The 24,984-nt window shown below is 35.8% G+C and overlaps 2 protein-coding genes across 4 annotated transcripts in view; both read right to left on the bottom strand.

Moving 5' to 3' along the window:
* LOC108976537 (putative inorganic phosphate cotransporter) overlaps positions 1-2,198 on the bottom strand; it is a 4,423-nt gene extending 2,225 nt beyond the window's left edge. The window contains exon 1 of the mRNA XM_018945725.1: positions 2,006-2,198. Coding sequence (XP_018801270.1) covers positions 2,006-2,027 — 22 coding nt within the window. The 5' untranslated portion in view covers positions 2,028-2,198. The remainder of the gene's footprint in view (positions 1-2,005) is intronic.
* Positions 2,199-9,740: 7,542 nt separating this feature from the next.
* Positions 9,741-24,984, bottom strand: part of LOC108976536 (arginine kinase-like) — a 39,882-nt gene continuing 24,638 nt past the window's right edge. Inside the window, exons 11-18 of one of the 3 annotated variants that reach the window (XM_018945724.1) lie at positions 22,909-23,066; positions 21,651-21,771; positions 11,913-11,984; positions 11,345-11,851; positions 10,582-10,733; positions 10,410-10,521; positions 10,248-10,345; positions 9,741-10,193 (exon numbers count right to left, since the gene is read on the bottom strand). In XM_018945724.1, the coding sequence (XP_018801269.1) occupies positions 10,011-10,193; positions 10,248-10,345; positions 10,410-10,521; positions 10,582-10,733; positions 11,345-11,851; positions 11,913-11,984; positions 21,651-21,771; positions 22,909-23,066 (1,403 nt within the window). In that variant the 3' untranslated portion in view covers positions 9,741-10,010. Of the gene's footprint in view, positions 10,194-10,247; positions 10,346-10,409; positions 10,522-10,581; positions 10,734-11,344; positions 11,852-11,912; positions 11,985-14,214; positions 15,561-19,094; positions 19,321-21,650; positions 21,772-22,908; positions 23,067-24,984 lie in introns of those variants that run through there. The other 2 variants (XM_018945723.1, XM_018945721.1) reach the window with 2 other exon arrangements.

Here is a 24,984-nt window from a genome sequence, read left to right as displayed (position 1 = left end):
GTATTTACTTCTGTATTGAGTCCAGCCTTCTCAAAAATATATTTAATAATGATAATGAAATTAATAAAAACAGATACGTTAAGGATGTATTTTCTGAGATGCATTATCCTGTTACATTTTTGCTTCACATTASCTAATCAAAAGTAAAACTATAGCGCTTATCTTACACTGAGCTATGTTCAATTCCAAAGAGATCCCTCTTGAAACGACTTCGTCAAACCAACCTTAGATTTATCTATGACCAAACTGATATTCATTGTTCAGTTATCTTAAATAGCTTGGTAAATTGACTGTGTAAGCTAGAGGCGAAAAGGAAGTTACCTTGAACTTCTTGACCTTTAGMGATAACTACAAAACACAATTCTCTGAAAACCATACTGCATAAGCTTGGACATAAAAGAACTGCTTACTACAAAATTTTATGATAATTCAGTGAATTTATTCTTTTCGTTTAAACTTTCGCCAGATGACTCACRCTAGTTCACTAAAATTTGTTTTTTCGTCCTATCGCCACTAACCTACTAAAATATACATATGTTTCTTCTTTGTTTTTGAGACTAATGATAGCTACTCCTGTCATAATAATCTCTAAACGGCGAAATAGGGAAGCAAATGCTCGAAAATGTCTGCGTTAGCATTGGAGAGAGAGAAAGCAAAATTCAAAATATGCCTTATAGGTCGAATTTAGGTATTTATATTTGATATTTCGAGTCAGWAATAAGTAGCAACCAGACATGTAATGGGTTTTTCAATAGGGTCGCTACAAAAGAAGACCAGTAGGAACATAAAATACGCCATATTTTTCGCGCTCTTTTGACATTTTTCTTCAGTAAGATTGCCATATCATCATGGAAAGATAAAGGATCCAACAACAAGTCGAAATTATTAAAATTTACTTCCGAAATTCGGAGTCAGTGGCTTTTAAGAGCGCTAGGTCCAATTTATAGTCGCCATAATCGTCTTGTCAAATCAACAATTGGGCTTATAGTGGCGTACGTTATTCCACAGTAGAGCACAAAATGTTCCCATTCCAGTGAGACAAAGAATTGCCCATAGTGTCGACAAAATTGCTGCCGCTAGCGCATCAATTGAGGAAGACTCAAATCAGTCTCTCAAACGTCGTTCGCAAGCGCTAGGCACTTCTATGACGACGTTGTGGCGAATTTTGCGAAAATATCTTGACCTTTTACAAGATCAAATTGGCGCAAGAACTGAAGCCGCTTGACCACCAAAATCGTCTTATGTTCGTGAATTGGACTGAGAAACAACTTAAAAATTATCTGGATTTTCATCGAAAAATCATSTTCAGCTAAGAGACTCATTTATGGCTRAATGGCTTCGTCTAGAAGCAAAATATGCGTTATTGCTCAARTAGCAATCCACACGTACTATGAGTGACCATTACATCCCGAAAATATTACTGTTTGGTGTAGTTTATGGACCGRYGGCGTCATTGGGCCGTACTKCCTCCGTGATGATCAGGACCGGCACGCTATAAATAGTGGGAATCGCGAAAATTGATTTTTTTGTTGCTTGTTAAAATTAACGAAATATTCAATTCTAAATAGACGACATAAATTTTGCTAGTATGTATATGCATTTTAAATTTTGCTAAAAGCTGCGACCAGCTCTTCTACCAATGAGCTAACTCGCAATGAGTAATGGATCTTAACAAAAGCATTTTCTCGACAGAAATATACTTGTAGTTTTGTCATTGACTGTCAGCTGTTTTTGATAAAGATCGGAACTGGAAACGATAAGGATATGTGCGGTTATTAGTTGGAAAACTACGTTTCTCTATGCAATAGGTTTATATAAATTATAWCTACAAGAATATAATATATTTTCATAAAGGATCAACCAGCAAAGRATTTTGTTCAACTGGATGTCCAATACAATATCAATATCTCAACTACCTGTCTTCAAAAAAATTTAATTACTTTTAAATTTTGAAAACTCAAATTTTTTTTTCATTCTTCACTTCAAACACACTTTAGTTATTCACCTTTATTTATATCTGCGGTCATTTTGCCAAAAAACTCTTAACGAATCCAACCAAAACGTATTTAACCTCGACTGAGTATATTTGGTGTAAGCGAGAACTGCCAACCAGCTGCTAAGGCAATCGAACACGAACTCGCCAATAATACGCAAAACAGAAATGAGGAAGCTTCTTTCTGCCAATTCAGCCTACAACCGCTTACTAATAAAACAATCTTTTTAAGGTATTTATTAAATATATAAATCAAATTCTCGACCATTGCACGGCCAAGATAACTAAATCCAATCGAGCATGCGTACAATATTTATATACTATATAATACTCGTATATATACTATATGAATGCTACATGTGTATAAACATGTCTATATATGTGCGTGTACTTTGATTGGCTGATTGCGTTGAATGGGCTACTACTCCCCGCCAAAYTATGGTGTGATGTGGGTAATCATTACACTTCCCATGCAGTTGTTGCCATCGTCTAGCGCGTCGATAATACATAGTAGACGGAACTTAATAAGCCTGGTGTACAAAGAGTTATAAGTGCTTATGGAGTTAGTAAACAGTCTCAACAACGTTGAAGTGGACTGCACTGGTAACAATGTAACTGCCCTAGTTCTTATCAAGTTTTCATTAAGCGTGTAATCGAATGGGAGACAAAGCAAAAAATTTGCGTTTAGTGTAGGCATCGTTACATTCAAATTAGCGTCCGAAGAGAATGAATAACATACACATACATATATATAATATACAAATACATACATATAGACAAATCTCTGTGCCTTTTCAACACCCTAACAATACAATATCCGCATCATATCAGCGATCACCTATCAGCACTTTATCAGTTTTTTTTTTTTTATTTTATTTATTTAGGCACACACAGAACGCATGAATCAAATAAATCATGACTTACTCTGCTTTTTGTTCTCCATCAGTCCACATATTTAGAATCAACTTAATTTAAAGTTAAACTGTCAGATTTGTATGTACGAGTTTGGTTGACATATTAGTCAACTGGTGAAAACTGCATCAATGCTCGTAGAAGTGAACACACAAAATAAAATTTCATTAATTGCAATGCGTAGCTAGTATTATTTATAAGCACAAAGTCCAATGGGATTTGCCGATTTGCAATTACTTCTAATCAACATTTATTTATTATTGGATTTATGGCTTTCTAAAGCCAAACAATTTACAAATATATTATGGTGGAATGATTTTTACTTTTTATAAATTATAAACAGTATGTAACTTGTAAGAAACATTAGTGGATACGCAGCTGAGCGTCAGGTACTATCAAAAATCGTAAGGTTTAGTGGCGCGGAAAATATTTTCAGGGGTCCATTAATTAGAATATCGTACAAAGAATTTGTCCCAAATTTCGTGTGTGATATCGTTGCGAATGTTGGAAAAGGCTTACGGTGATTCAGTTGTTTCAAAAACACAACCATGCTAGTGTTAAAAACCCTTCAAAGACGGTCGAGAAAATACTAAAAAATTGTAGAATATGATGCCTGAAAACCATCAGGCAAGTATTGGACCGATGACAAGAGAGCACGATATCTTTTGCGAGTCCGTTCGAATAATTTGGGTACATATTTTGGGTATGAAATGCGTTCTGGCTCGACACGTCCCGATAAAATAGAATTTTTTTCAAAAAAGAGTACCATAAACATAATCTCTTTAGACATATTTGGACACGGACAATAAAACTACCTGTATCCGTTAAGCTTTTGGCGGAGAAACCTTCAAAATATCGTAACTGATTTCTTCCAAATATATTGTGTCGGGCTTGTAATAGAACTGGGCATTCACAGAGAAAGTGAAAACCCGTTTCCTTATTCCCTTCTAGCTCGCAGCTATGGCAATTACTGTTATAAAGCAAGATGATTTTTAACGCTTGCTCTCCAAAATACCAGTGTCCGCTAACGTAGCTCTAAGCTTGTATATACCATTTCTGGACCTAAATATTAGATCATTGATTCTTTTTCTATCATGTTTGGGTCATATGTATCTGCATTCTTATCTCTGCTGTGAAGTCTTTGTTCAAAATGCATATAAAGCTCTATTTTGATCATTCCCAGCAGGCCTAGTATTGATTCGTTGCCAAAAATATTCCAGGAACGGGAATCCAAACTGCAGACTAGTTGACTATCAGTGAGCTCAGGGATATCCTACAGTTGTGAACAACGCTGTAATTAATATGTGGTGGCGAGATGGTTTGCAATATCGCCTGGCTGCCCGTGTATATGGTTGCTTTCTATATTATCCCGTAGTTATACATAATAACTTCGCAAGCCTCTCTCTATATCCCTTATACTGCCGCTTAGTAGAGAGATGTCAAGAACATTGGAGTATACCCCAGCCTCTAGACCGCAGTTCATTTGGAATACATCGCAACAGACAGGGGCAGTCTTTTGTCGTCTCTCATGTCTCTAGATCCTCACCCAAAAGTGGCTATTAAACTCTAATATGGGTAGGATATAGTCTGATTTACTTAGTTTAAGCTGGTTCAGGATGGCGCCATGTCCATATTCTCTGGTTTTTAGCTTTCTACTATTTTCCGGTCGAACATGACATAATAGCCCCTTTCATAGGCTGATCTCTTATAGCTTCCTTATATAATAATATATCTTTAGTGCTGGTCATCAAACTAGTGTTCTGTAGTTCAGAATTGGTCTAATGACTGCTATAAAATGTTATTTTTTTAAGGATGAAGTAATAAAAAAAAAATATGTTATTTAAATTTCACAAAAGGTGTGCCCGTTTCGATATCTTGCAATGGATAAGTGATCTATAAATTCCTTAAATGGTCATAACCCGAGCTGAGGTCCTTGTATTCGGTTACAGGGAGCTTGGAAAGTAAATAATTGATTTTGTCTATTTTTAGATGAGAGCTGAATATCCTTAATTTTTTGGGACCACGTGTGATAAAACAACTAGATTACTGAGTCTTGACAATAGATCAAGAAAAAAATCAATCTGTATTAGATATTAAGAAAATATACATTCATTATCTATCGACTTCAGCCATTAAATAAATAATAGCTTAAGAGTCCAGTCAATTTGGCAAAAAATCATTATGGCGGTCACCTTATCAACAAGGAAGGGTTAAGGGAAGAATGTCGCGCAAGCTAGCAATGATATTTGTGAAGTTAAAGAAGACTATGCTGTAACATTTCGTGTATCATAACAATGGTTCACCTGTTTCCGTTCTAAATTTCTAAATTCCTTTTAAACTGATGAAAAAGGTCTCTAGCGGAAAAAAGACAAAAAGTTGGCAACCAAAATGGCACATATTTGTTTGATTRGAAATACAAAAATGTTTTGATTTTCGAAACATTTCAAAACTCATTACACAAGGATAATACACAGCAAGTAGTAACGAGTATTGCCTACCGTCACTAATCATGACTTATACGTTACTGCCCGCGACATCAAGCTAAAATCAGAAATTTGATAAGCACAATTGTTTTCAAATATTTTGTTATATTATCGCCTCTCACAGCTGTTTCCTTTCATTTCAAAGCCCGTAGTATTATTTATTTGAATACCAATTACTTTAATTAAGCTATCGGCTATTTGAACAGACGATTGTTATTGTGATATTAGCTATGAAGTATGTATTAACAACAAATAAAAAATTGAGCCTCGATTCCGCTGCAGCTTTAATACCCTTCACAATTAAAAATGTTTTCATAAAAGTACTTTGTTTTSATASTTTAGCTTATWTGGCAGCTWTATGCGTTAGTGGTCTGGTCCAAAACAGTTGTAAGAAGATTGGAGCATTACCTTGACCAATATTTTATATAAAATTTCATGAAGAAACCTCGTCAAATAAAAAAKTTTTGCATACAAGAGCTTGAGGTTGATCATTTTGATTGTATGGCAACTACATATACTTGTATATGCTTTAGTAGTCCGATATCAGCAGTTCTGACAAATAAGCAGCTTGTTAGGAAGAGAAGAACGTGTGCAAAATTTTAGGCCGACATCTCAAAAACTGAGGGACTAGTTCGCYTATACAAGTATATGGACARATCAACACGACTAAATTAGTTCCGCTTAACACGCTAATCATTTCTATATTTATTTATATTTTCTGAGTGTTACAAACTTCGAGTTGCAATATTTATATATTATATTCAGGGTATAAATATACGTATATATTTGCATCGAACGTAAGAGCGCACACTTGACCATTATATTATCGACCGTCGGCACTTATTAAGAACCCGATAAGCTTGATAAATATACAGCTTGTTCACTTTCGGTTCAATTAGTTTATTTAAAAAATCTATGAAACACCTGATTATCAAAATAGTACAAATTCTGTGGGAAAATCTGKTGCAATCACTTTCGCTATAATCGACCGTTGTTGCTTTGTGATTTATTTTATCAGTAAACWACACAATATATGCGGGCTATAAAAATCTATTTTAAGTTTATGTATTTTATCTACAAATTATTTGAAACTTTACTTGTCTGCTTCTCAACTGTTTTGAAGAGATTTCTGTTTACCCACATCACACTTGCCTACATAAGTGCATTTGTATGGATTGTATGGAGTGTAATCGTTACCTACCGTTTATTATATTATATATACTTATTTCTTTCACATCTTAAGTATGCGTTAAAGCCACTTAGATTACAAGCAATATATTTAGAAATTTCAAGCACCCACTTACATATTTCAGAATTAGTTAATCATTTAAATCAAATGAAGAAGAGTATTATTATTTTTCAAGTCATGTACTCCAAGTTACTTTAAGGTAAATAAATCTATTTGTTGTCAACTGTGCTATTAAATACCACAAATTTATTTATATAGTTGTTTAAGTTAAATTTCCAATGTGTATTTCCAAGGATGATGCACGGAAAAACAACATTATTTTTCTACTTTCACAGCAATTTTAGTACGAAAATCGAACCAGAATCGATTATACCACAGCTATATTTTGTACGACGCTATAAAACTTAGAAAGTGGCAAATCGAACTAACAACAGGTATAAACCATCTCTCTCTCTTTTTTTCTCTCAATTGAATACAAAAGTATATCTTTTTCGAGAAAATAGAGGGATGACGAATAGCAGACAGCTTAGACTAGATTTACAGGAAAAATCTTTTGTCGTACATTATCGACGAATTCCCGCTTGGTTTCGCTCATTGTATTCAGGCGATACGAATCATGTTTTGCTAATTTTTAYTCTTCTAATAGAATATTCATCTAATAGAATTCAAATTTATGCACATATTTTAAATATGTATTCCTTTGAAATAATGGAACGAGTTCTAATACAGAGTGGAATGTCGAATTAAATATTAGTGAACTGCGAACGGGGTTGGGCAACACAATGGTCTATGTGTGAACTTRGCACTTATATAACCTTGAATAAGCAATCGCAGTGTAAAAGCTGATTTTTTATAAATCAAAACCGACGTTAAACATCTTRGATCTTACAATGTAGTTCCACAGTCCATATTACATCAACTTCCATAGTCGATTTAGACTGTAAGCAATTTTTCCTACTTTTGACGCTCATTYCACTCTCTTTGCATTGGAAGTCGACAATGGACCTCTTCTTTTAGTACCTATTATTATTGCATCCTTACAATCAATGCTGGTGAATTATCGTCTAACACTTACATACGTATATCTAAGTCACGGCTACACAGACAGATAGGTGGTTCTGTTTAATGCAGAATATTACTTAGGTTAGTCAGTGTTTCTACTTACACTTATATACATATATATTATTACATATTATACACAAGATTCTCATATATCGGCATAGCGTTTTGAGYATAACATAAACCGATCAAAGGTACATACATAGAAGATGTCTTAGATTCTTAAAGTTTCTGAGACTGAGCCAGATTACTGCTTTCACTAATCGATCTCTGAGTTCTTTATACGATATTTAGTTGAGAAATAACTTTTCATAGTAATGTCCAGTACTTCTATTCTAAAGAAAGTATACTATGCGATTTATAAGATCTACAGTGATGGCCAAATCATATGCAACTAATACATCATTTATTTAGAAAAAGTATATGTACTTGTATCGTACCAATAAAGTTTGCAGACTGTTGATTGAACATGAAATTATTATAAGTTGCTATTTTTACTTTCATTTAAGGTTTTTAAACAAAAAATTTCACTCAGCAAAAAATTCAAATTCCATTTTGATTTTAACTCTTAAATTGCGATGACAAAAGAAATGCCACTCTGAGTTTGAGTTCAAGTAATACTATTATAGCGGTATTTTTCCGTTACTCTTGAGCTTCGGCATTGGAAATGMTACAATATTATTAGTTTTTGTAAATAAAAKAAATGTTAATTCATGCCAATCAACKTGATTTTTGTTTTATCGAAAATATAACAAGCGAAAAATTTAGAACTGAACTTCGATAGAGAATTATTTCCAATTTTTAGAAATTTGCTATGAAATATGACATGCATAATAAGAAAAGTCGCTTCTACAAAAGAAGTTTCTGTTATCCACCGAGGCGGTCGAGCACGCAAAACGAGCCAAAGTACAGACAACTTAATAGTACAACTAGCGAAAAAAAAATTCTGAAATTGTCTCATCACAAATATCTGAAGATTTAGATTAGATCCATACAAAAAGTGTGCGACTCCCAAAAGCTTCATTAAGAGAGTGTTGTCCCGCATACAAACCGATGGTTTCGGTAAAACACAAGCATTTTAAATTCGCTAAAAAGCATTTATGTTGGCCAATTAAGTAATAAATAGAAAACCATTTTATTCCAGTGATGAGCCGTATTTGCAAAGGCAAAGATATGACTCTCATTATTATGTGTGGTGGAGGTCATGTAATGGTGTGCGGCCGCTTTTCTACTAACGGAGTTGGACCAATACGACTACTCATGTAGTTAGGAGAGTATCATGTTTGCCTATGCTGAGTGGGAAATGCTACTACATTCTGTCTTTCAACAGGACAATAACCCAAAGCATACGGCTAAATATAAGTCAAGTGTTGGCTTGAAGCAAACATCGTTGATGTTATGGAATGACCACCACAGTCCGCAAGTGTTAACCCTATTGTGGGAGCTTATAGGAGCTGATTAACAGACGCATAGACAGGAATAACCGAAGCGCCGATATCGGACTTCTATGTAGTTTAGCTGTCATACAAACTGAACGGTACAAAAATCTCCAATGCATGTATGAAAAACTGTTTTATTTGTGAAGAGTATTATGGCTTCGATGCAACTGAAGTTGAATTATGTCTTTCTTATTACTAATAATATTCACAAAAATAWTAAAAGTTACTTTAAATTAGTTTTGTATTTATTTATTTATGCATTTCGCTAGCAACTATATTTTATACATTTGCAACTACTTTGTAAACTACAAACGCTTAATAAATAAAGTAATTTGTGTGTTAAATGTAAGTATGTCAGTGCCGCAGATAAAATTTAACTTAGATCAATACTTATCTACAATGTTTTATTGAAAGCAGAGCACAGAGATTTGCTTCTCTCTTAACTATTTCGATATTTTGCTTAAGCAATTTTTTTATTAAACTTTSCATTTATAATTTGACACAAATTTTTTGTTACTTAAATTTCTAATAAAAAGTTATGATATTATAATTTTACTACATCCCGAAAATATTCTTAAAATATTGCTTGTATTAAAGWTACTGCTTACTAAATTATTTAATGATAATATACTTTTCAAATTTGAACAGAGAAAATTTCCGCACACTTTTCTTTGCAGTATACAACACTTTTTTATACTTTTTTCTTAAAAAATTTAGACTTCACACCAACTAACTAAATATTTATACTATTTAGAATTTCAATAAGCCACTTTGGTATCAAAAAATACAACCCTGCCGTAATAATGTTAACGGTTTTCCACATCTAGCTTTGCAAGCTTAAAATACGGACTTTCCTTTCTTTATTTAGAATTTCAATAAGCTTTGGTATCAAAAAATGCAACCCTGCCTATTATACTGATATGCATTGTGAGTATTTAACGGTTCTCCTCCTCTTCCTCTTGCAAACGCAAAATATCGGCTTTATTCATAAAATAATAACTTGGCTGACGTCCTTTCAGATCTTTGGTTGTACGCTTGGCACCTTTTTGTATGAGTATGCGACTTAAGCTTTCGATAGCGTTCGTGCCCATGGCATAGTGCAAAACAGTGCGTTCCAGCTAAAAATAAGGTTGCTATATAAGAAAACTTTTCTTTCAAACAGCACAACTCACATTATCACCGATTTTSAGTGCGTCAGGATAGATATTTACAAAATGTTCGACCACTTCCTCGTTCTCTTTCAAAACTGCAATGTGCAAAGCTGTGCGTCCTGTCGTGTAAATAGATGGGTTAAGCTTTCTGTTGTAGTTTTATATATTGAAATCGTGAGTTACCATAATAGTTTTTGGCTTTTAAGAGCCATTTGCCATTCGGTTCTGCGACGATTTCCTTCGCACGTCCTACATTACCGTCTCTTATCATTTGATGCAATTCTTCGCGCAGCTCCTGTCGCATGTTTTACGAGAGATAACTTAAAAGTAGCGCATTTAATTAACATTTGATTACCTCTAATGTGCGCAGATTACGTAGAAAATTTGCAAGCTCCTCGTGTCCACGCTCGGCAGCTATATCCACTATACTTAATTCGTTGTCGTCGGTAATGTCAACGATGTGATCGTAGCCTTCTACAGCAAGTATTTCGAATGGCTTAACATCGCCTGCAATGACAAGAAATTATTGATAATTCTTCGATGAAAATATCGAAAAACTTTGGTTTACTCTCGCAATTTCTCCTTTACTTTTTCATCAATAATAATCTTCAATAAAATGTTCGAATATACTTTCTTTGTAACTATTTATTCCTGCTATTTATTTTTTCATTATTAACTTATCTATTACTAAGCTCTATCTCTCTGTAATTCCAAAGTATATCAAATTGCTTAAAATTGCGAACTATTCCCTCATTTTTTAGATAGCGGTCCACTATAGCATATTGTGCCATACAAACTGAACGATCAAGTTCACGTCCTTGTCTGGAAAACATTTATCGTCAAATGTTTTTAAAGGCTATTAAAGCTTCGGTGCACGAAGTAAAAGCTTTTCATATCATTTTCTTCCGCCTATACATATACCCTCACTCTCCTCTCTGTACTGCCTTCTAGACTATATCATTCACCTCAATCTTTACCTCAGACTTTATCCTATGCTTTATTGTAACGACGTGCTTCTTTCTCTGTAAATATATGCTTCTCTTTCTCTGTTTATTCTCTTCTGATTCTCATGATCAATCTCTCTTCCKCCCCACAACAACACAACCGTTCGCACTCACCAATCACAGCCAGCGATAGCACATAACGATCGATRTCTTTCGCATTCGCTGGTTGGTTAGCCTGCAGCGATACGTCACGCGCCGTGCGATACAATTCATCACGATATGTTATATCGACATTCGATTCCTCAATTAGATGCATTAGCGCACCGCGTCGATGTGAACGCGCACATGCGAAATGAAGCATACTTTGTCCATGTTCATCGCGATCATCAACATTTGCTTCCGCTTCCTCGTCCCCATCAGCACTCGAAATGTGATCTTCGTCAATGCGATCCGCATTGTCATTTATATTGTTGGCACTGCGCAAACCAGTGCCAGTGCGACGTACCATGCCGGTGTGGGATGTTATTGTCGCGGTGGAATTTGTTTTGCCACTATTACTCGTATCTGTAGGATCGCGCTGGTGTAGATAGTTTTGCAGATAGTTAGCAAGAAATGCAACGGGATCCTCGGGCCGTTTGTTGGCGATTTCCGTAAGCGCTTTAATGAGCGGATCTGCCAGATCTGAAAAGTGTAAGCAAATGTATGAATACTAMCAAGTGTGCTTATTATTATGCCAACTTACTGTTCGCTAAATATTTGCCTTGYTCCGTTTTGAAAATGGGGTGCATTTGACTGCTGGCATTTTCAGCTTGACCTGAAATTGAATGAWAGTTGCACTAAATGTTTTGTTTAGCACTAAAATAATAATTCTTTGACAATATTTATTTATGTAAAAATTCTAGTTTGAAAAATTAAATTAATTGAAAATTGCCGACACCTTTTTTTGAAGAAAAATGTGCTTTACAGTGAAGTCTGCTAATCAGATTTGTTAGATTTATTAAAAGAGAGAGTAGCGTTCTATAAAATTTAAACTATTTGCCAGTGATTATTATCATGAATTGCATTTGATAGGATATAGTGCAACTAATTTTCTTTCGAAATTGAGGCGAACTCAGRAATCGCTGGTCAGATACCAGCATCTGTACAATCGAAAAGGTACTGCTGTCCCAGCGTAAATTGTAAAAGGTCTCGTGAGCTCTTCAGCTAAGTTTTCTTTTCAATAGTTATAGCAATTTTAACWAGGAACTGCCCGAATGGCATTGATGCGGTAAGATTGAAATTTTTACATGATACCGATAGCATAAGCTGTTTAAGAACAATTCKAAAATATCTTTAATCTCATATTTTTTGACATCCAGGTGGATTAGRGGAAATATAAATCAAATGCGGTTAATATGCAAATGTCTAATATCAGAAAGGACTCCATTCCGTAATCTAAGTGTGATCTCATTCATCTTGGGTGAATCAGCCACTTAATCTTATCAAATTATTCTAACYCAGTTGGGTGTCTAAAGTAAAGTGCTTCAAGTACTTTACTCACTACAAAACTAAATTTATGAGAGCTGTGGTTTTATGTCTGGCAAACATAAGGATTTTAGGCATAATTGTGGTTGAACTTGGATTTATATACGGACAAGTACTGTTTTCTCGTAGTCGGATGATTCAAGTAGAGGTACTTTACACGCGTTAGTCATGTGAAGWTGTCATGTTATCATATTATTTCTGTTTAGTATTGTTWRKCACTTCTTCAAAGAAATACTTACACCTGAAGAACGTTTACAAATCATTAAACTTTATTACGCAAATTCACGATCTGTAAAGAATGTGTTTGGAGCGCTTCGCTCAACTCATGGTCAACACAATCGACCTACCGGGAGTACTATTCGCAACACCATAACCCATCTTGTGACCCAACATCTTTTATTGAATAATGGAGGATCAAATAGACTACGACCAGCACGCAGTGATGGAAATATAGCAGCCGAAACTGAAAATGTATACGAAGACCGTGGAGAGTCGACTCGACACAGTTCGCAGCAACTTTTACGTCGAGATCTTAAATTAAAGGCATACAATATACAGTTCATGCTAGAACTGAAGCCGCTGGACTTTCCCAAGTGACATCATTTCAATTAATGGGCTCTTGAAAAGTTTCAAGAAGGTCTGACGTTTTCAAGCCAGATTTTGTTCAGCTATGAACCCACTTGGGGTTCAATCATCGTTAATTGTTGGGTACGAAGGGATGTTTTAATTCTCTTAAGAGAACTCTGTAGTGGGATAAATTTAAGGTTAAGGGTCAACAAACCGCATTTGGATTTATTAACGAGCTAAAGACTATACGTAACTTGAAGTGATGAAACGACTGTTATAATACGTAAACAAAAATTTGTAAGACAATAGCTGAATCTGCAAAATAACAGAGCAAAGGGGCAGCAGAACAAATAAAACAACATATGAACCTCGATAAAATCTTATGAAGCAAACAAGTCATGTCCAAAAACTCAAGACTGGAATTAGCAGTAAATCGCGAACGACTGTGAAAAAACCCTTGAGCAATAAAAAATAAATAAAATAAATGGCAACCGAAAGAGAACTGTACTAGGACATTTTGACCAAACACAATTTTTTGCACCTAAAACCAAAAATCACAACAAAGACACAGGACACACGAGTGAGGACTAATAAATGTGTTATGAGTTAAAAAGAAAATGTACGAACCCGAGTTTGTTGTATTGCAAGTGTTCAGAACCCACAGAGTCTCAGAAGAATGTACGAGTATTAAGGATGCGCCGCAATCGAAAGCATTCAAGTTTAGTACACATGCAATTATATTTACAGGTATATCGTGGGAGATTAGCAAAGACGAGAGAAAATGATGACTTTATGTTTTGTARAATGTAGTAATATGTAGTAGGTTTGTAATGCTTTGATCTAAATATTTATATTTGGCATATCTTAATAACTTATGACGACATATTTTATCTATCTTAGTTTCATTACTTCGACTCCACTCCTCCTTCTTCTCACGCGCTACTACTTAAGCACTAGTTACGCTCCACTAGGCTGTTCTTTTTCCGGCGAAATATTTTCACCAACATCGAGGCGATGTGCTTTGAGTTCGTCAGCGACATATCCTTCTCCAGCGACACAATATTGGTSACCGCCGTGCAGTAGTCCTGAAAGAGCACATACTCGATTACGCCCAAACTCTGCATATTCACTAACTGTACATCCGATTTAGAGGTCGCACAAGTGATCAGATTCAGGCCACGCACCAAGCTCAGGTGACGCAAGTTGTCCACTTCTTTCATCAGATTTGGCAGATTAATTGTTGTCGTAAATTTTAAGCCTGTGCCCAAGTAGGCTGGACGCGCTTGCAGATAACCCAAAAAGTAGCTCTCTTTAAAGTGCAGCTCACGTTCCAGAAACGAGATAACGCGTCCAACACGCGTATATGCCACACCCATATTGGCGGCATTCGCATCGCTCGATGTAGAGATCACGCGCAAATGCTCCTGGCAGTTTAGCCAAAGCGCCAAATTATTTGTCGAGTTAATGTATACACCACGTCCATAAGGCCAGAGGCTGCCATTGAAAGCCAATGACTCGGCACCTTGCACAGTATCTTTCATATCCAGCAGCGGTATTAAGAGACCCAACTTCTGTAGCGTTGCATGTATTTCGGCGTTCTCCTCCAGTATCTCCGTCAATGTATAATAGCTGCCCGACTCAGTTTCRCCGATAGCCTCAACAAAATGATTAGTGAATATTTTACCCATAATCATGCGTTCGGCCTGTTCCACTTGTCCAATTGTCAAATTAACGGGCAACTCGAAATCCTCCAAGTTTCKTGAACACTCGACGGTACAACGTTGTATAAGATTTGATTCGTCATCGAARATAAAGGCGGCCGTATTGAGTCGCACAGCATTCTCCATGGGAAAGAAGGCAATACGTGGATGTGGYTTGAAATCCTCATTCACACTCATGCAATGCATATCTTTGATAAGTGGCACGAGAAACTCCTGAAAGACCACATACACATCGAAATCCGGCGCTATAACACCACAATTGATATCCTCTTCCAGTAAACGCACTTTGGAAGTCTTACGCATTGATGGCCAAATAACATCGAAGAGATTGTGATCGAGTCGGGTTTGTCGCAAGCGTATCTTCTCGAAGACGCTACGTTTTAGAAAGCGACTCAAATAGCTTATGACCGACACTTGTAGTGTCGAGGCAGTCAATGGTTTACGATGCGCCAGCGCCGAGGCTGCCGAACCACTCAACGCTTTGCTCGACTCTTCGATTACACTGAAGCAACGATCGAGCGTCCGATTAATGTCGACATCTTGCAGTTGTCGCCTCGAGCTGTGCAGATCATCTGGTACTAGTGCAGGTTGATAGTTTTGTGGTTTGTTGGAGGTGCGATGAATGTATGCAGTTGTTGAAAAGAGTTAAAGAGACGGAGAGAGATAGAAACAAAGTGTGAGGGTACATGTGGTRTTGCGCCGATGAGGGAGAAAGTAAAATTTATGAGCGGTTATTTTTTGCGTTTTTTTTTCATCATATAAGCAAAATAAGCTACATTTAGATAAAAGACGGAAACAAGGAAAAATAAATTGAAAAAAGTGAAAACGAAGTTTATCAAAGCAGCAAAGTGTAGRTCTAGTGCTATACTTTAACCGAAGCAATAATCGAAAAGCGTTACACAATTAAGATGAAATAATATCATATATAGTGTGTACATATGTCATGATAAGCTGTGTTGAAACTAGTTCCACATTAACAATTTTTTCTCATGAACAAAAATTAATTATTTTTAARTTCAAAAGCCATTGCAGGTCTATAGCGAAAAAGGATGTTAGATTTACTAGAGATCAAAGCAATCCTTAACTATTTTGATGCAACCCTAGCTGTAGCGATTTCAAAGCCGCTTGGCCCTCTGCCTTTATAAATATATTTGTTATTGTGAGCACACTCTTTGCCCAAACACCAAGCCTTTCTTTAATTGCTGGGAATTCCGCTGGCCAGACATTACAATAGTCTGGTAGTCGATAACCGATTCTAGTATCTAATTTTGAGACACCATCTCCCACTCGAATATCTAGTTTGGATCCATTCGTATRGATGCTTATCCCTGTGCCTCTGTCTACCTCACACTTTTATACTCTTTTCTGCAGAGAAGGCAATATCGAGAACTGAATTTAAGTTTAAACCTATGATATTATATTTCGAAAATCCGTGGTATTGGAGAGAAACGGAAATTTCTTCGAAAATGCCTTATTACAGATGACTAGAAGGGTGGATTACATCAGTCTAAGAGCTTCGCTGCTAGTTGCTTACTGAACTAGTTTGTTTACAGTAAATATAAAATAACGTTTAGTACCGTCGTTGTTCCAAAAGCTTCACTGATGCGTACACGAGATGCTCTGTATATGTTTTCTCTAACCATTACCACGCATTTTTATCCCAGCCGCACAGTCCGTCAGCCGTAATAAGTTATACAAGGCCTTAGTTCCCATTTGCGTTTCACAATCCTTGTACAGGTGTAAAGTACTAAAGCTACATTCTTCACCCTAGCGTATAAGTTTACTTTTCATGAAAGCCCTATCTAAAATTAGCTTTATCTCCTATTGTTAGCCGCTTACCATTTATAAATTGCGGCATAACTTCTGGAATTCTGTGATTCCTAGTGAACAGAATTAGCTCTATATTGCAAGCAGTCACGATGAGTCCGCACTATATGGCCCATCGTTTTATACGATATGTGTCGTTTAATATTGTTTACAGAAGCAACTAAAGTATCTCGTATATATGTATCATACATTACGAAATATATATCGTCTACTCGATCATCATGTTCGAAGTTTCCATTTCTACGTTTGAATAAAAATKGTTATTTTGGCTTCAAAGAACGTCCTGTACCACCAAAAACGTTTGAAAATGAGCACTACTCATTGGAAACTGTTGACAAATACAAGAACGATCTGCAGTATCTTTAAAAGTCACTCAATCAACCATTGCGCAACACTTAAATCCAAAAAACAAAGACCCCAGTGTCCGTAGCCACGAGGCAACAATTTTCCAACTTGATATCGTTTTACCTTTTATTGCAAGACCATTTAAAAACTTACAGCTGATCCAAGTAGAGGTACCTTTTTCAAAGCTTTTTTTTTTTGACAGATTACACCTTAGTCGTGTYATGTTATTTTTGTTCAGTACTCTTTTACATTTTATCATGGAAAGACTTACACCTGAACAGCATTTGCAAATGGCTCAACTTTATTAGGAAAATTCAYTYTCCGTAAAGAATGTTYTTTGCTCKCTTCGCTCAACTTATTATCATCTTGGGATCCAGCATTMATTATTGGCTATTATTTGACAGAATTGACCTCGGTCAGTACGTAGTGAAGAAAATATAACAGCCGTAGCTRAGAGTATACACGAAAATAGTAGAGAGTCCATTCGGCACGGTTCGCAGTAATTCGGACTGACGTATGAAACGACTTGCCCATTTCTCGGCGCATTAGGTTTATAAACAAGCAAAATTACTGCATTTGGGACGAAGAGCAACCTGAATAAATTCAAAAGCTGCCATTTTATCCAGGCGGTTTGTATGGCTTCAGAGCTGGTCAAATCATCGGTCCATATTTCTTCAAAATTGATGCCGGTGAAACGCAGTCGTCAATTGCGACCTTTATAACGGCAGGATAACCGACTATTTGATGCCTGTAATTGATTGATTGTGATCTCGGCGGCATTTGGTTTGAGCAAGCCGCCACTTCCCAGACATCGCATCAACCAATGGATTTGTTGAAGAACACTTCGGTGAGCAGACAATTTAATGTTTCGGGTTTTTCAATTGACCACCAAGATCGTCTGATATCACATCGTTTTATTTTTTTCTGTAGAGATATGTAAAATCTAAAGTTTATGCGAACAATTCCGCTTCGATTCAGGCCTTTGAGCAAAACATCACGCATGTCATTCGTCAGTTACCAGACTAAACGGATAGACAAACAGAGAAGTAGCCGCGGCCAACATTTGAAAGAGTTAATGTTCAAAAAGTAAATGCCAAATAAAGCTTTTTTCAAAAAATAACAAACATTCTCCATTAAATCTGAAGTTTATGAGTTTTTTTTCTTTAAAAAGCAGGAAACCTCAAAATGGTTCATCCTCTATTTGGAAAACAGCAGAAAAAACTATCCAGTCATATCACTCTTAGCTCAGAGCTTACCCTTTCTGTCTATAATTTGTTGCAACCGTTACAGAAGACACTCACTCACAAACATGTTTAAGCTAAAGATGATCAATAATTGAATAATATTATTGTTCATGTTTTTTGTTTTTTGTTTTGTTTTTTTAATAACCCTTCAAATTGTAGTTAGTTATGGACTGAATGTATGTTGCAGATTTGTAAGAAGCGAGCTACACACATAGCGAGCTTATAAAATTTTATATAATGAGGATAAAGAGTGACCAACTCAATCAAGTAAACTCACTTAAAATATCGCGGAAATGAGTATTTTACCATAGCCAGTTCATATAAAGTTAGAAAGAAGAAGAAAAAAGAAGTTAGTACACCGCTGTTAATTTGTCCCATATTCCCAGACAACCCTCACTATGAAAGAGCCTTGTAAAGCTCTTGCCACCAAATATTGAATTAATATTTTAATAGTTTKAAGCACCCAACAACACAACAAAATGAAGTCTGTTTAAATATTCATAAATAACTGACTTTATACTCTGTGAGTTAATCAATAAAAACCTTTTAGAAAGTTTGTATAAAACTCAAACGAGGRAGGCCCAAAAATAAATTCAAGTTACCATTACAAACGGATTTCATTATTATAATTATTATACTTTTTATAAGTTGTGAGTTAATTTTGCAAAACAGTAATTATAATTTACGCAAACGTACCAAAAATGTCGTCAATATTATTGATGAGACTATTGAAGAACTCCCGATCGCCGATTGCTTGCGACATTTTTGAGGATTTTATGACAAGCTTATCACCCGAAAACTAACAAGTAATTAGTAAGAAGGAGTACACTTTCGCGTTAACGGGCGCCACTTTTACACTAATTACACAATAAACAAGGCAAACACTAGGCGCGAATAAAGGCGGTCAACGCAATCAATTGTGACCCAGAAAAACCGCAGGCAGACGTGTGTTGACCACAACAGTAAATCAATGACTGACAGCGGCGAAAGCACACGACTCTCCAATACAAATATGCTACATATACTAAGTATGTACATATGAATTACATATGTATATGCAGGACTGCAGAGTTATTTGATTTTATATATTTATATTCGTATAGTTCGTATAGTTTGTTGGGTCTTTGGCTCTAGTGTATGACCGCTAGAGATTGCGGTTTGAATAGTGAACCGCACAGGACTGCGTAAGACATTCAATATATATTTTAAAMATTATTTTTAATTATTTTGCTTTTATTTACAATTTTATTTCTAGTGATGCAGTATGCTYACTAAATAAAGCTTTTTTTTCATACACACCGGATAATTTAAATTTTCTGACGTCATTCCAGCGATTCTGGAAGAGTCAAGGAAAATCTAAAAGTCCATTGGTAGTCGAAAAAGTCCTTTGGTATTTTTGTCAATAGATGTCGTTGCAGTCGGATACCGTCACACCATATAGTGTAAGAAAGGCGAGGTTTTAAGCTTCATTTGATCAAAAAAAAAAAATATTAATTCGGGGAAGCTGAAAAAAAGTTACAACTCTTCAAAAATGAGAGAAAATAATGCAGAAATTTGTTATATTTTGAAATTTTTGTATAAAAAAGAAAAGATCAGGACCATCACATAAGCAGCCATGACATCGCTTAGGAACAYAACATTCATCATCAAACGGTTTTGAACCATTTAAAAAAGGCTGSCTACAAAAAGCAGCTTGATGTTTGGGTACCACATAAATTGTCTGTGAAAAATTTAATGGACCGAATTAACATCTRCGATTCTATGATGAAACGAAATGAAATCGAACCATTTCTGAAACGAATGGTAACAGTAGACGAAAAGTGACCCGAATACGACAATATTGTGGCAAGAAGATCATGGTTCAAGGTGGAGAAGCTTAGCAAWTGGTCTCAAAGCCAGGATTGAWGYCTCGAGTGTTTGGTGGGATTGGAAAGGAATCATCCACTATGATATGCTCCAACTTGATCGAACGATTGATACCACATTTTACTGTCWATAACTGATGAGATGGAAGCAAGTAATCGAAAAAACGGTCAGAACTGATCAAAAGAAAAAGCTTTGTCTTCAATCAGGGCAACGGTAGACCACACACATCTTTGATCACTCGGCAAAAACTGGCAGAGCTTTTCKCGGAACTTTTGATGCATCCACGATATAGCCCTGCCCTTGAGCCATYGGACTACCATTTGTTGCGTTCAATTCAGAACTCTCTTAACAGAGTAAACTTGGCTTCCCTATAGGCTTGCCTATGAAAATTACTTGTTGCAGTTTCTCGCCGAGAAACCAGAAAAGTTTTACGCTGATGGAATAATGTCTCTAGTGGGAAAATGGCCAAAAATGGTATACATTTGGTTCATTAAAGTTCCTTATAAATATAAAAAATAAATTAAAGTTTGATTAGAAATGCGAAAAGACTATCCAATATGACTTGTCCAAAACTCGTCTTTTTTAGTTCTGAGAATGCTAAATAATTTTTAAAAATTATATACCCGCCACTTATTGTCTCACTTGTACCACAGAAAGTTGGAAAACAAAGTTGAGTATTGAACAAAAATATCTCGGAAAATTATAAATATCGTTTCCTACAGGGCACAAATTTACACACATATTTACAAACAAAAGTATACGTCTCTATGTACAAAGCAATTTCTAGCAATTTCACTCGGCAGCAATCGTCGCCTACAAAGCCCTACACAGCGGCAAAGGCTGATACAGAAAATGAGGCCGCAAACGAAAGTAACCGCTGCAACCGCAAAAACAAATAAAATTATTAATTTAAAATGAGCTAATGAAGTTTACCGTAATGCCCACAAACCGACTGCTACAACAAATTATAAACTGCTTAGAAACGACAGCAATGTGGTTAGGTGATGAAGGCGGGTGTATTTGCAGATGTGTGTGTGTATGTGTGAAACTATTGGAAAAACCCACATGTCAAGCGTGGTAAAAGGAATTCAAAGCAAATCAAGATGAGGTGTTCGAGAACTACTTTTCGCCTCGTTTAAATAGAGAATCGAATAAAAAAAATTTATATACATATATGTATTTACACAAGTGCGCAATTTGATGAACAAAGACACACATTTAAAATAAATTAAAATTAGAATGAAAAACCCGTAAGGGCGCTAGTTAACGGCTAAGCAAAGCTCAACCTACTATTTGCAGTTACTATAGCCTTGGTGTAGCTACAACAGCATGCATGATTTTGATTAATTTTTTTAGCATATTGATGATAAAGAAACGGCACCTTACCTTGATCACTAAGCAGTTCATCTTCTAGYTCCTCAGCGCCAAAATTGCTCAACAACTGTTTATAGTTGAGTATTTCTTTGGCGTCATCTTTATTTTGATAGAATTCTGGCGTGTGCCCAAGCTGCATTTTTATCGAAAGTTGAAAGCAATATAGGRTAGTTGCATATGTACAGTTATTCAAAAAAATAAATGGTAGTCTAAACTATTGATTTTCGTGATATTGTTTTTTATATGTTAATTAACATTGTTAAACTGGAAGTTAMTGCTGATATGTTACTCATACGCCGTGCTTTGCCTATAGTGGCAAGATATAAATTGGATTAGTAATTAGCTGTTGCCGAGAAAAATATAAAAATTAATAAATATGTTGTATAAAAGCAGGATAGAGTACTTATGAAAGGCAGGTTAAACTTTTTTTCGGAATTAGTCTCAAGTAAGTTTATTTGGAGGCAAAAACCTTCATAAACAATTGCAGATCGAAAAAGATCGATTGATCAAGCCACATGACAAGAAAAAACATTGCCTTTGGTTGCACYGAAACTTTAATACCGTTCAAGCTGATTTTCGTGAATATATCTCGTCAAATAAAAAAGCTTTCTGTGCATGAACTTGAGTTTGATCGATCAGTTTGTATGACAGCTATAGGCTATAGTGATCTGATGTGAACAATTTTTTCGAAGGTTGTAGTGCTACCTTGAGTAACAATACATACCAATTTTCGTGAAGATATCTGACCAAATAAAAAGCTTTCGATGCATTAACTTGAGTTTGATCGATCAGTTTGTATGGTAGATATATGCTATAGTGGTTTTATCTGAACTTTTTTCCGGATGTTATAGCGCTGCCTTAGATAACAATCTGTGCCAATTTTCGTGAAGATATTTTGTCAAASAAAAAAGTTTTCTATACAAGAACTTGAGTTTGATCGGACAGCTATATCCAAGTGGTCCTATTCAAAATTTAAAAATCAATCCATAAATTACTTAAATCATGCTCTCTCCGTTTATTATCAATACTTCTTTATTTTAAATGTGAATCCAACGACAACGTAAAGCCCTGGCCTATGAGTAACAATTCAGCATTACACAAGTWTACATATGAATTTAAAGACTCGATTAAATAATCACTTTGATTAGAAAGCTGAATGCATATAAATTATTTCCTCTTCGTTTTTTTTCGAATATCGTTCATCATACGAACAGTAGTAATAGCTTTTCAGCACAACAAATTAAAGTATTACAAAGAATTCGCCACTAACCTTATCCAAAGCTTTGCTGTTGGCACCGAGCTGTGTGAGTACATTGTAAAAGTGTCCATTATCATTAATTGTGGCGGCATAATGTAGTGCTGTACGTCCATCATTGTCGGTGATTGTGGTGGTTTCTGGAAAGCGTGCCGCCAAATACCGCACAATATCTGTGTGAAAAGATAACAAGTGAAAAATTGAAAGCCATTAATTATATAAATTAAATACGTTTCTATATATGAAAGACTGCATACGGTTGGGGGTGCGTGAGCTAGAAAAGTTGTATTTGGGTCAGTTTTTAGTTAAAATCAATAATTGTCTGTATGTAGTGTAATATTTTCATAGTATATACTATATAAGTAAGTACGATCCATTTGGAAGAATGTCGATAATAAGCGCACATGTGTATACCACATAATTTAAAACAAGAATAACATTTTTAAAAAGATTGGAATCAATAGAATTCCGTGCTAAAAGGAATGCAGTGCTGTTATAGGTATATACTAATTAAACGGGCTCTAAAAGGCCTATGCGACCTTTATCACACATTTTAACACTTTAAATAAAACCTAACATAATAAAACTACCAAAAAAAAAAACAACCAAATATATATATATGTATAAATATATGGTTAAGTAAAAATACATCTATCCATTACTGCGCGTTCTACATGTATATTGGTTAAATATGGTCTTCCACCGTCCTTTCGAGCCTAAATAGAAAGCTGGTGTTTTCCTTCCGTTCCCTTGCATATGATCTTGGCGATCATGCATGCTCCTAAAGCWTTCCAGCCTACGCTTGTCGGGGACCAGCTCGATCGGATATTCCTTTGCGGAATAGTTTTAAGGATTTCTCTATTTCCTAAACTTGTTTCGAAGCTTAGAGAATGGCAGCTTTGTACAATATAATTCAGAGCAAGCTATATAGGAGGTGGAAGGACTTCGTGATTGATGTAATCACAATTGCTGGAGCATGCGTCTAAGGTGGACACCAGCAAAAAGAAGATATCCATACTTTACATTTTTTATTTTTTTATTTCGTCACTGTTTCGATTGCTYTTGAGCTAAATATTCTCCAAAAAATCATTAGGAATCTATAAATAAGGCGTAATCGTAAAGTAGTCCGCGTGTGATGCGGTAACGGAAAACAACTTCATGCAACAAATTTCTATCCGCGAATCGCTTCTGAATTGCAACAATCACTTACATATATCAACGTCAGGCAAAACAAAAAATATCGTAGGGAGAGCAAAAAAGACATCAATTGCCCTATACCGCTGTGGAAGTGCCATATACTGACAAAGGAGTTTTATTGGAGGAGAAGTGCAGTCAGSTTCTTTGTGGATGGGTCAAAGCTTGGTGGTAAGGTTGGTGGACGAGTTTGCTGTCGGGAGCTCCCTATCAACTCTAGTTTCAGACTTTTTGACTATTGCAGTTTCTTCGAAGCTGAGGTTGCAGCCATTAAGGTAGCAGTGGATTTTCCGGCTCGAGTGCGGCCTCTTTTAGAGAGGTGACAATTYTCTTAGATAGCAGAGCGGCGATACTAGCATGCAATCATTTACAGTGCGTTCAGGGTTAGTCGCAGAGTGCCTAACCGGAATCGCAGGTAATTGTAAAGCTGATGAAGGTCGGTACTCCCGTAACCCATTGTATTCTACTACTGGATAGCTGRGGTCCGCGGAAGCTTGGCCAGCGCTGTGCCACCATCGGTACTTGCGCAGTCGCAAAAGCCTTTGGGCCCAAGATTGATCGAAGAAGATTTARTGATCTCTTTACTTTCAGTAAGGTTAGCCTCTCCTTAGTTGTGGGCCTTTTAACAGGATAGGTCCATGCTGTAAGGTTGGAAATCATAATATATATATATATATAAATAACTCAAAACTTTCTTCTTGATTGTCACACGTTTTGGAGATCAAGAGTTGAACACCTTCAGACTGGCGGGAGTTAAAATTAAGCGCCTTTGCAAATTTATATTTTTGTCAATCTATAAGTCTAAACACAGGTGTTTTTATATTCTACGGCTTCACAAAGGATTACATATTATTAGATTATCTATCAGTCATCTAACCTTACCTAACCTATCCTACT

This window comes from Bactrocera latifrons, unplaced genomic scaffold, assembly GCF_001853355.1.
Source record: "Bactrocera latifrons isolate USDA-ARS-PBARC rearing strain unplaced genomic scaffold, ASM185335v1 scaffold_771, whole genome shotgun sequence".
In the NCBI taxonomy this organism is placed as follows: Eukaryota; Metazoa; Arthropoda; class Insecta; order Diptera; family Tephritidae; genus Bactrocera; species Bactrocera latifrons.
The sequence above is the reverse complement of the archived record's forward strand: the minus strand, read 5'-3'. Positions and strand labels throughout refer to the sequence as shown.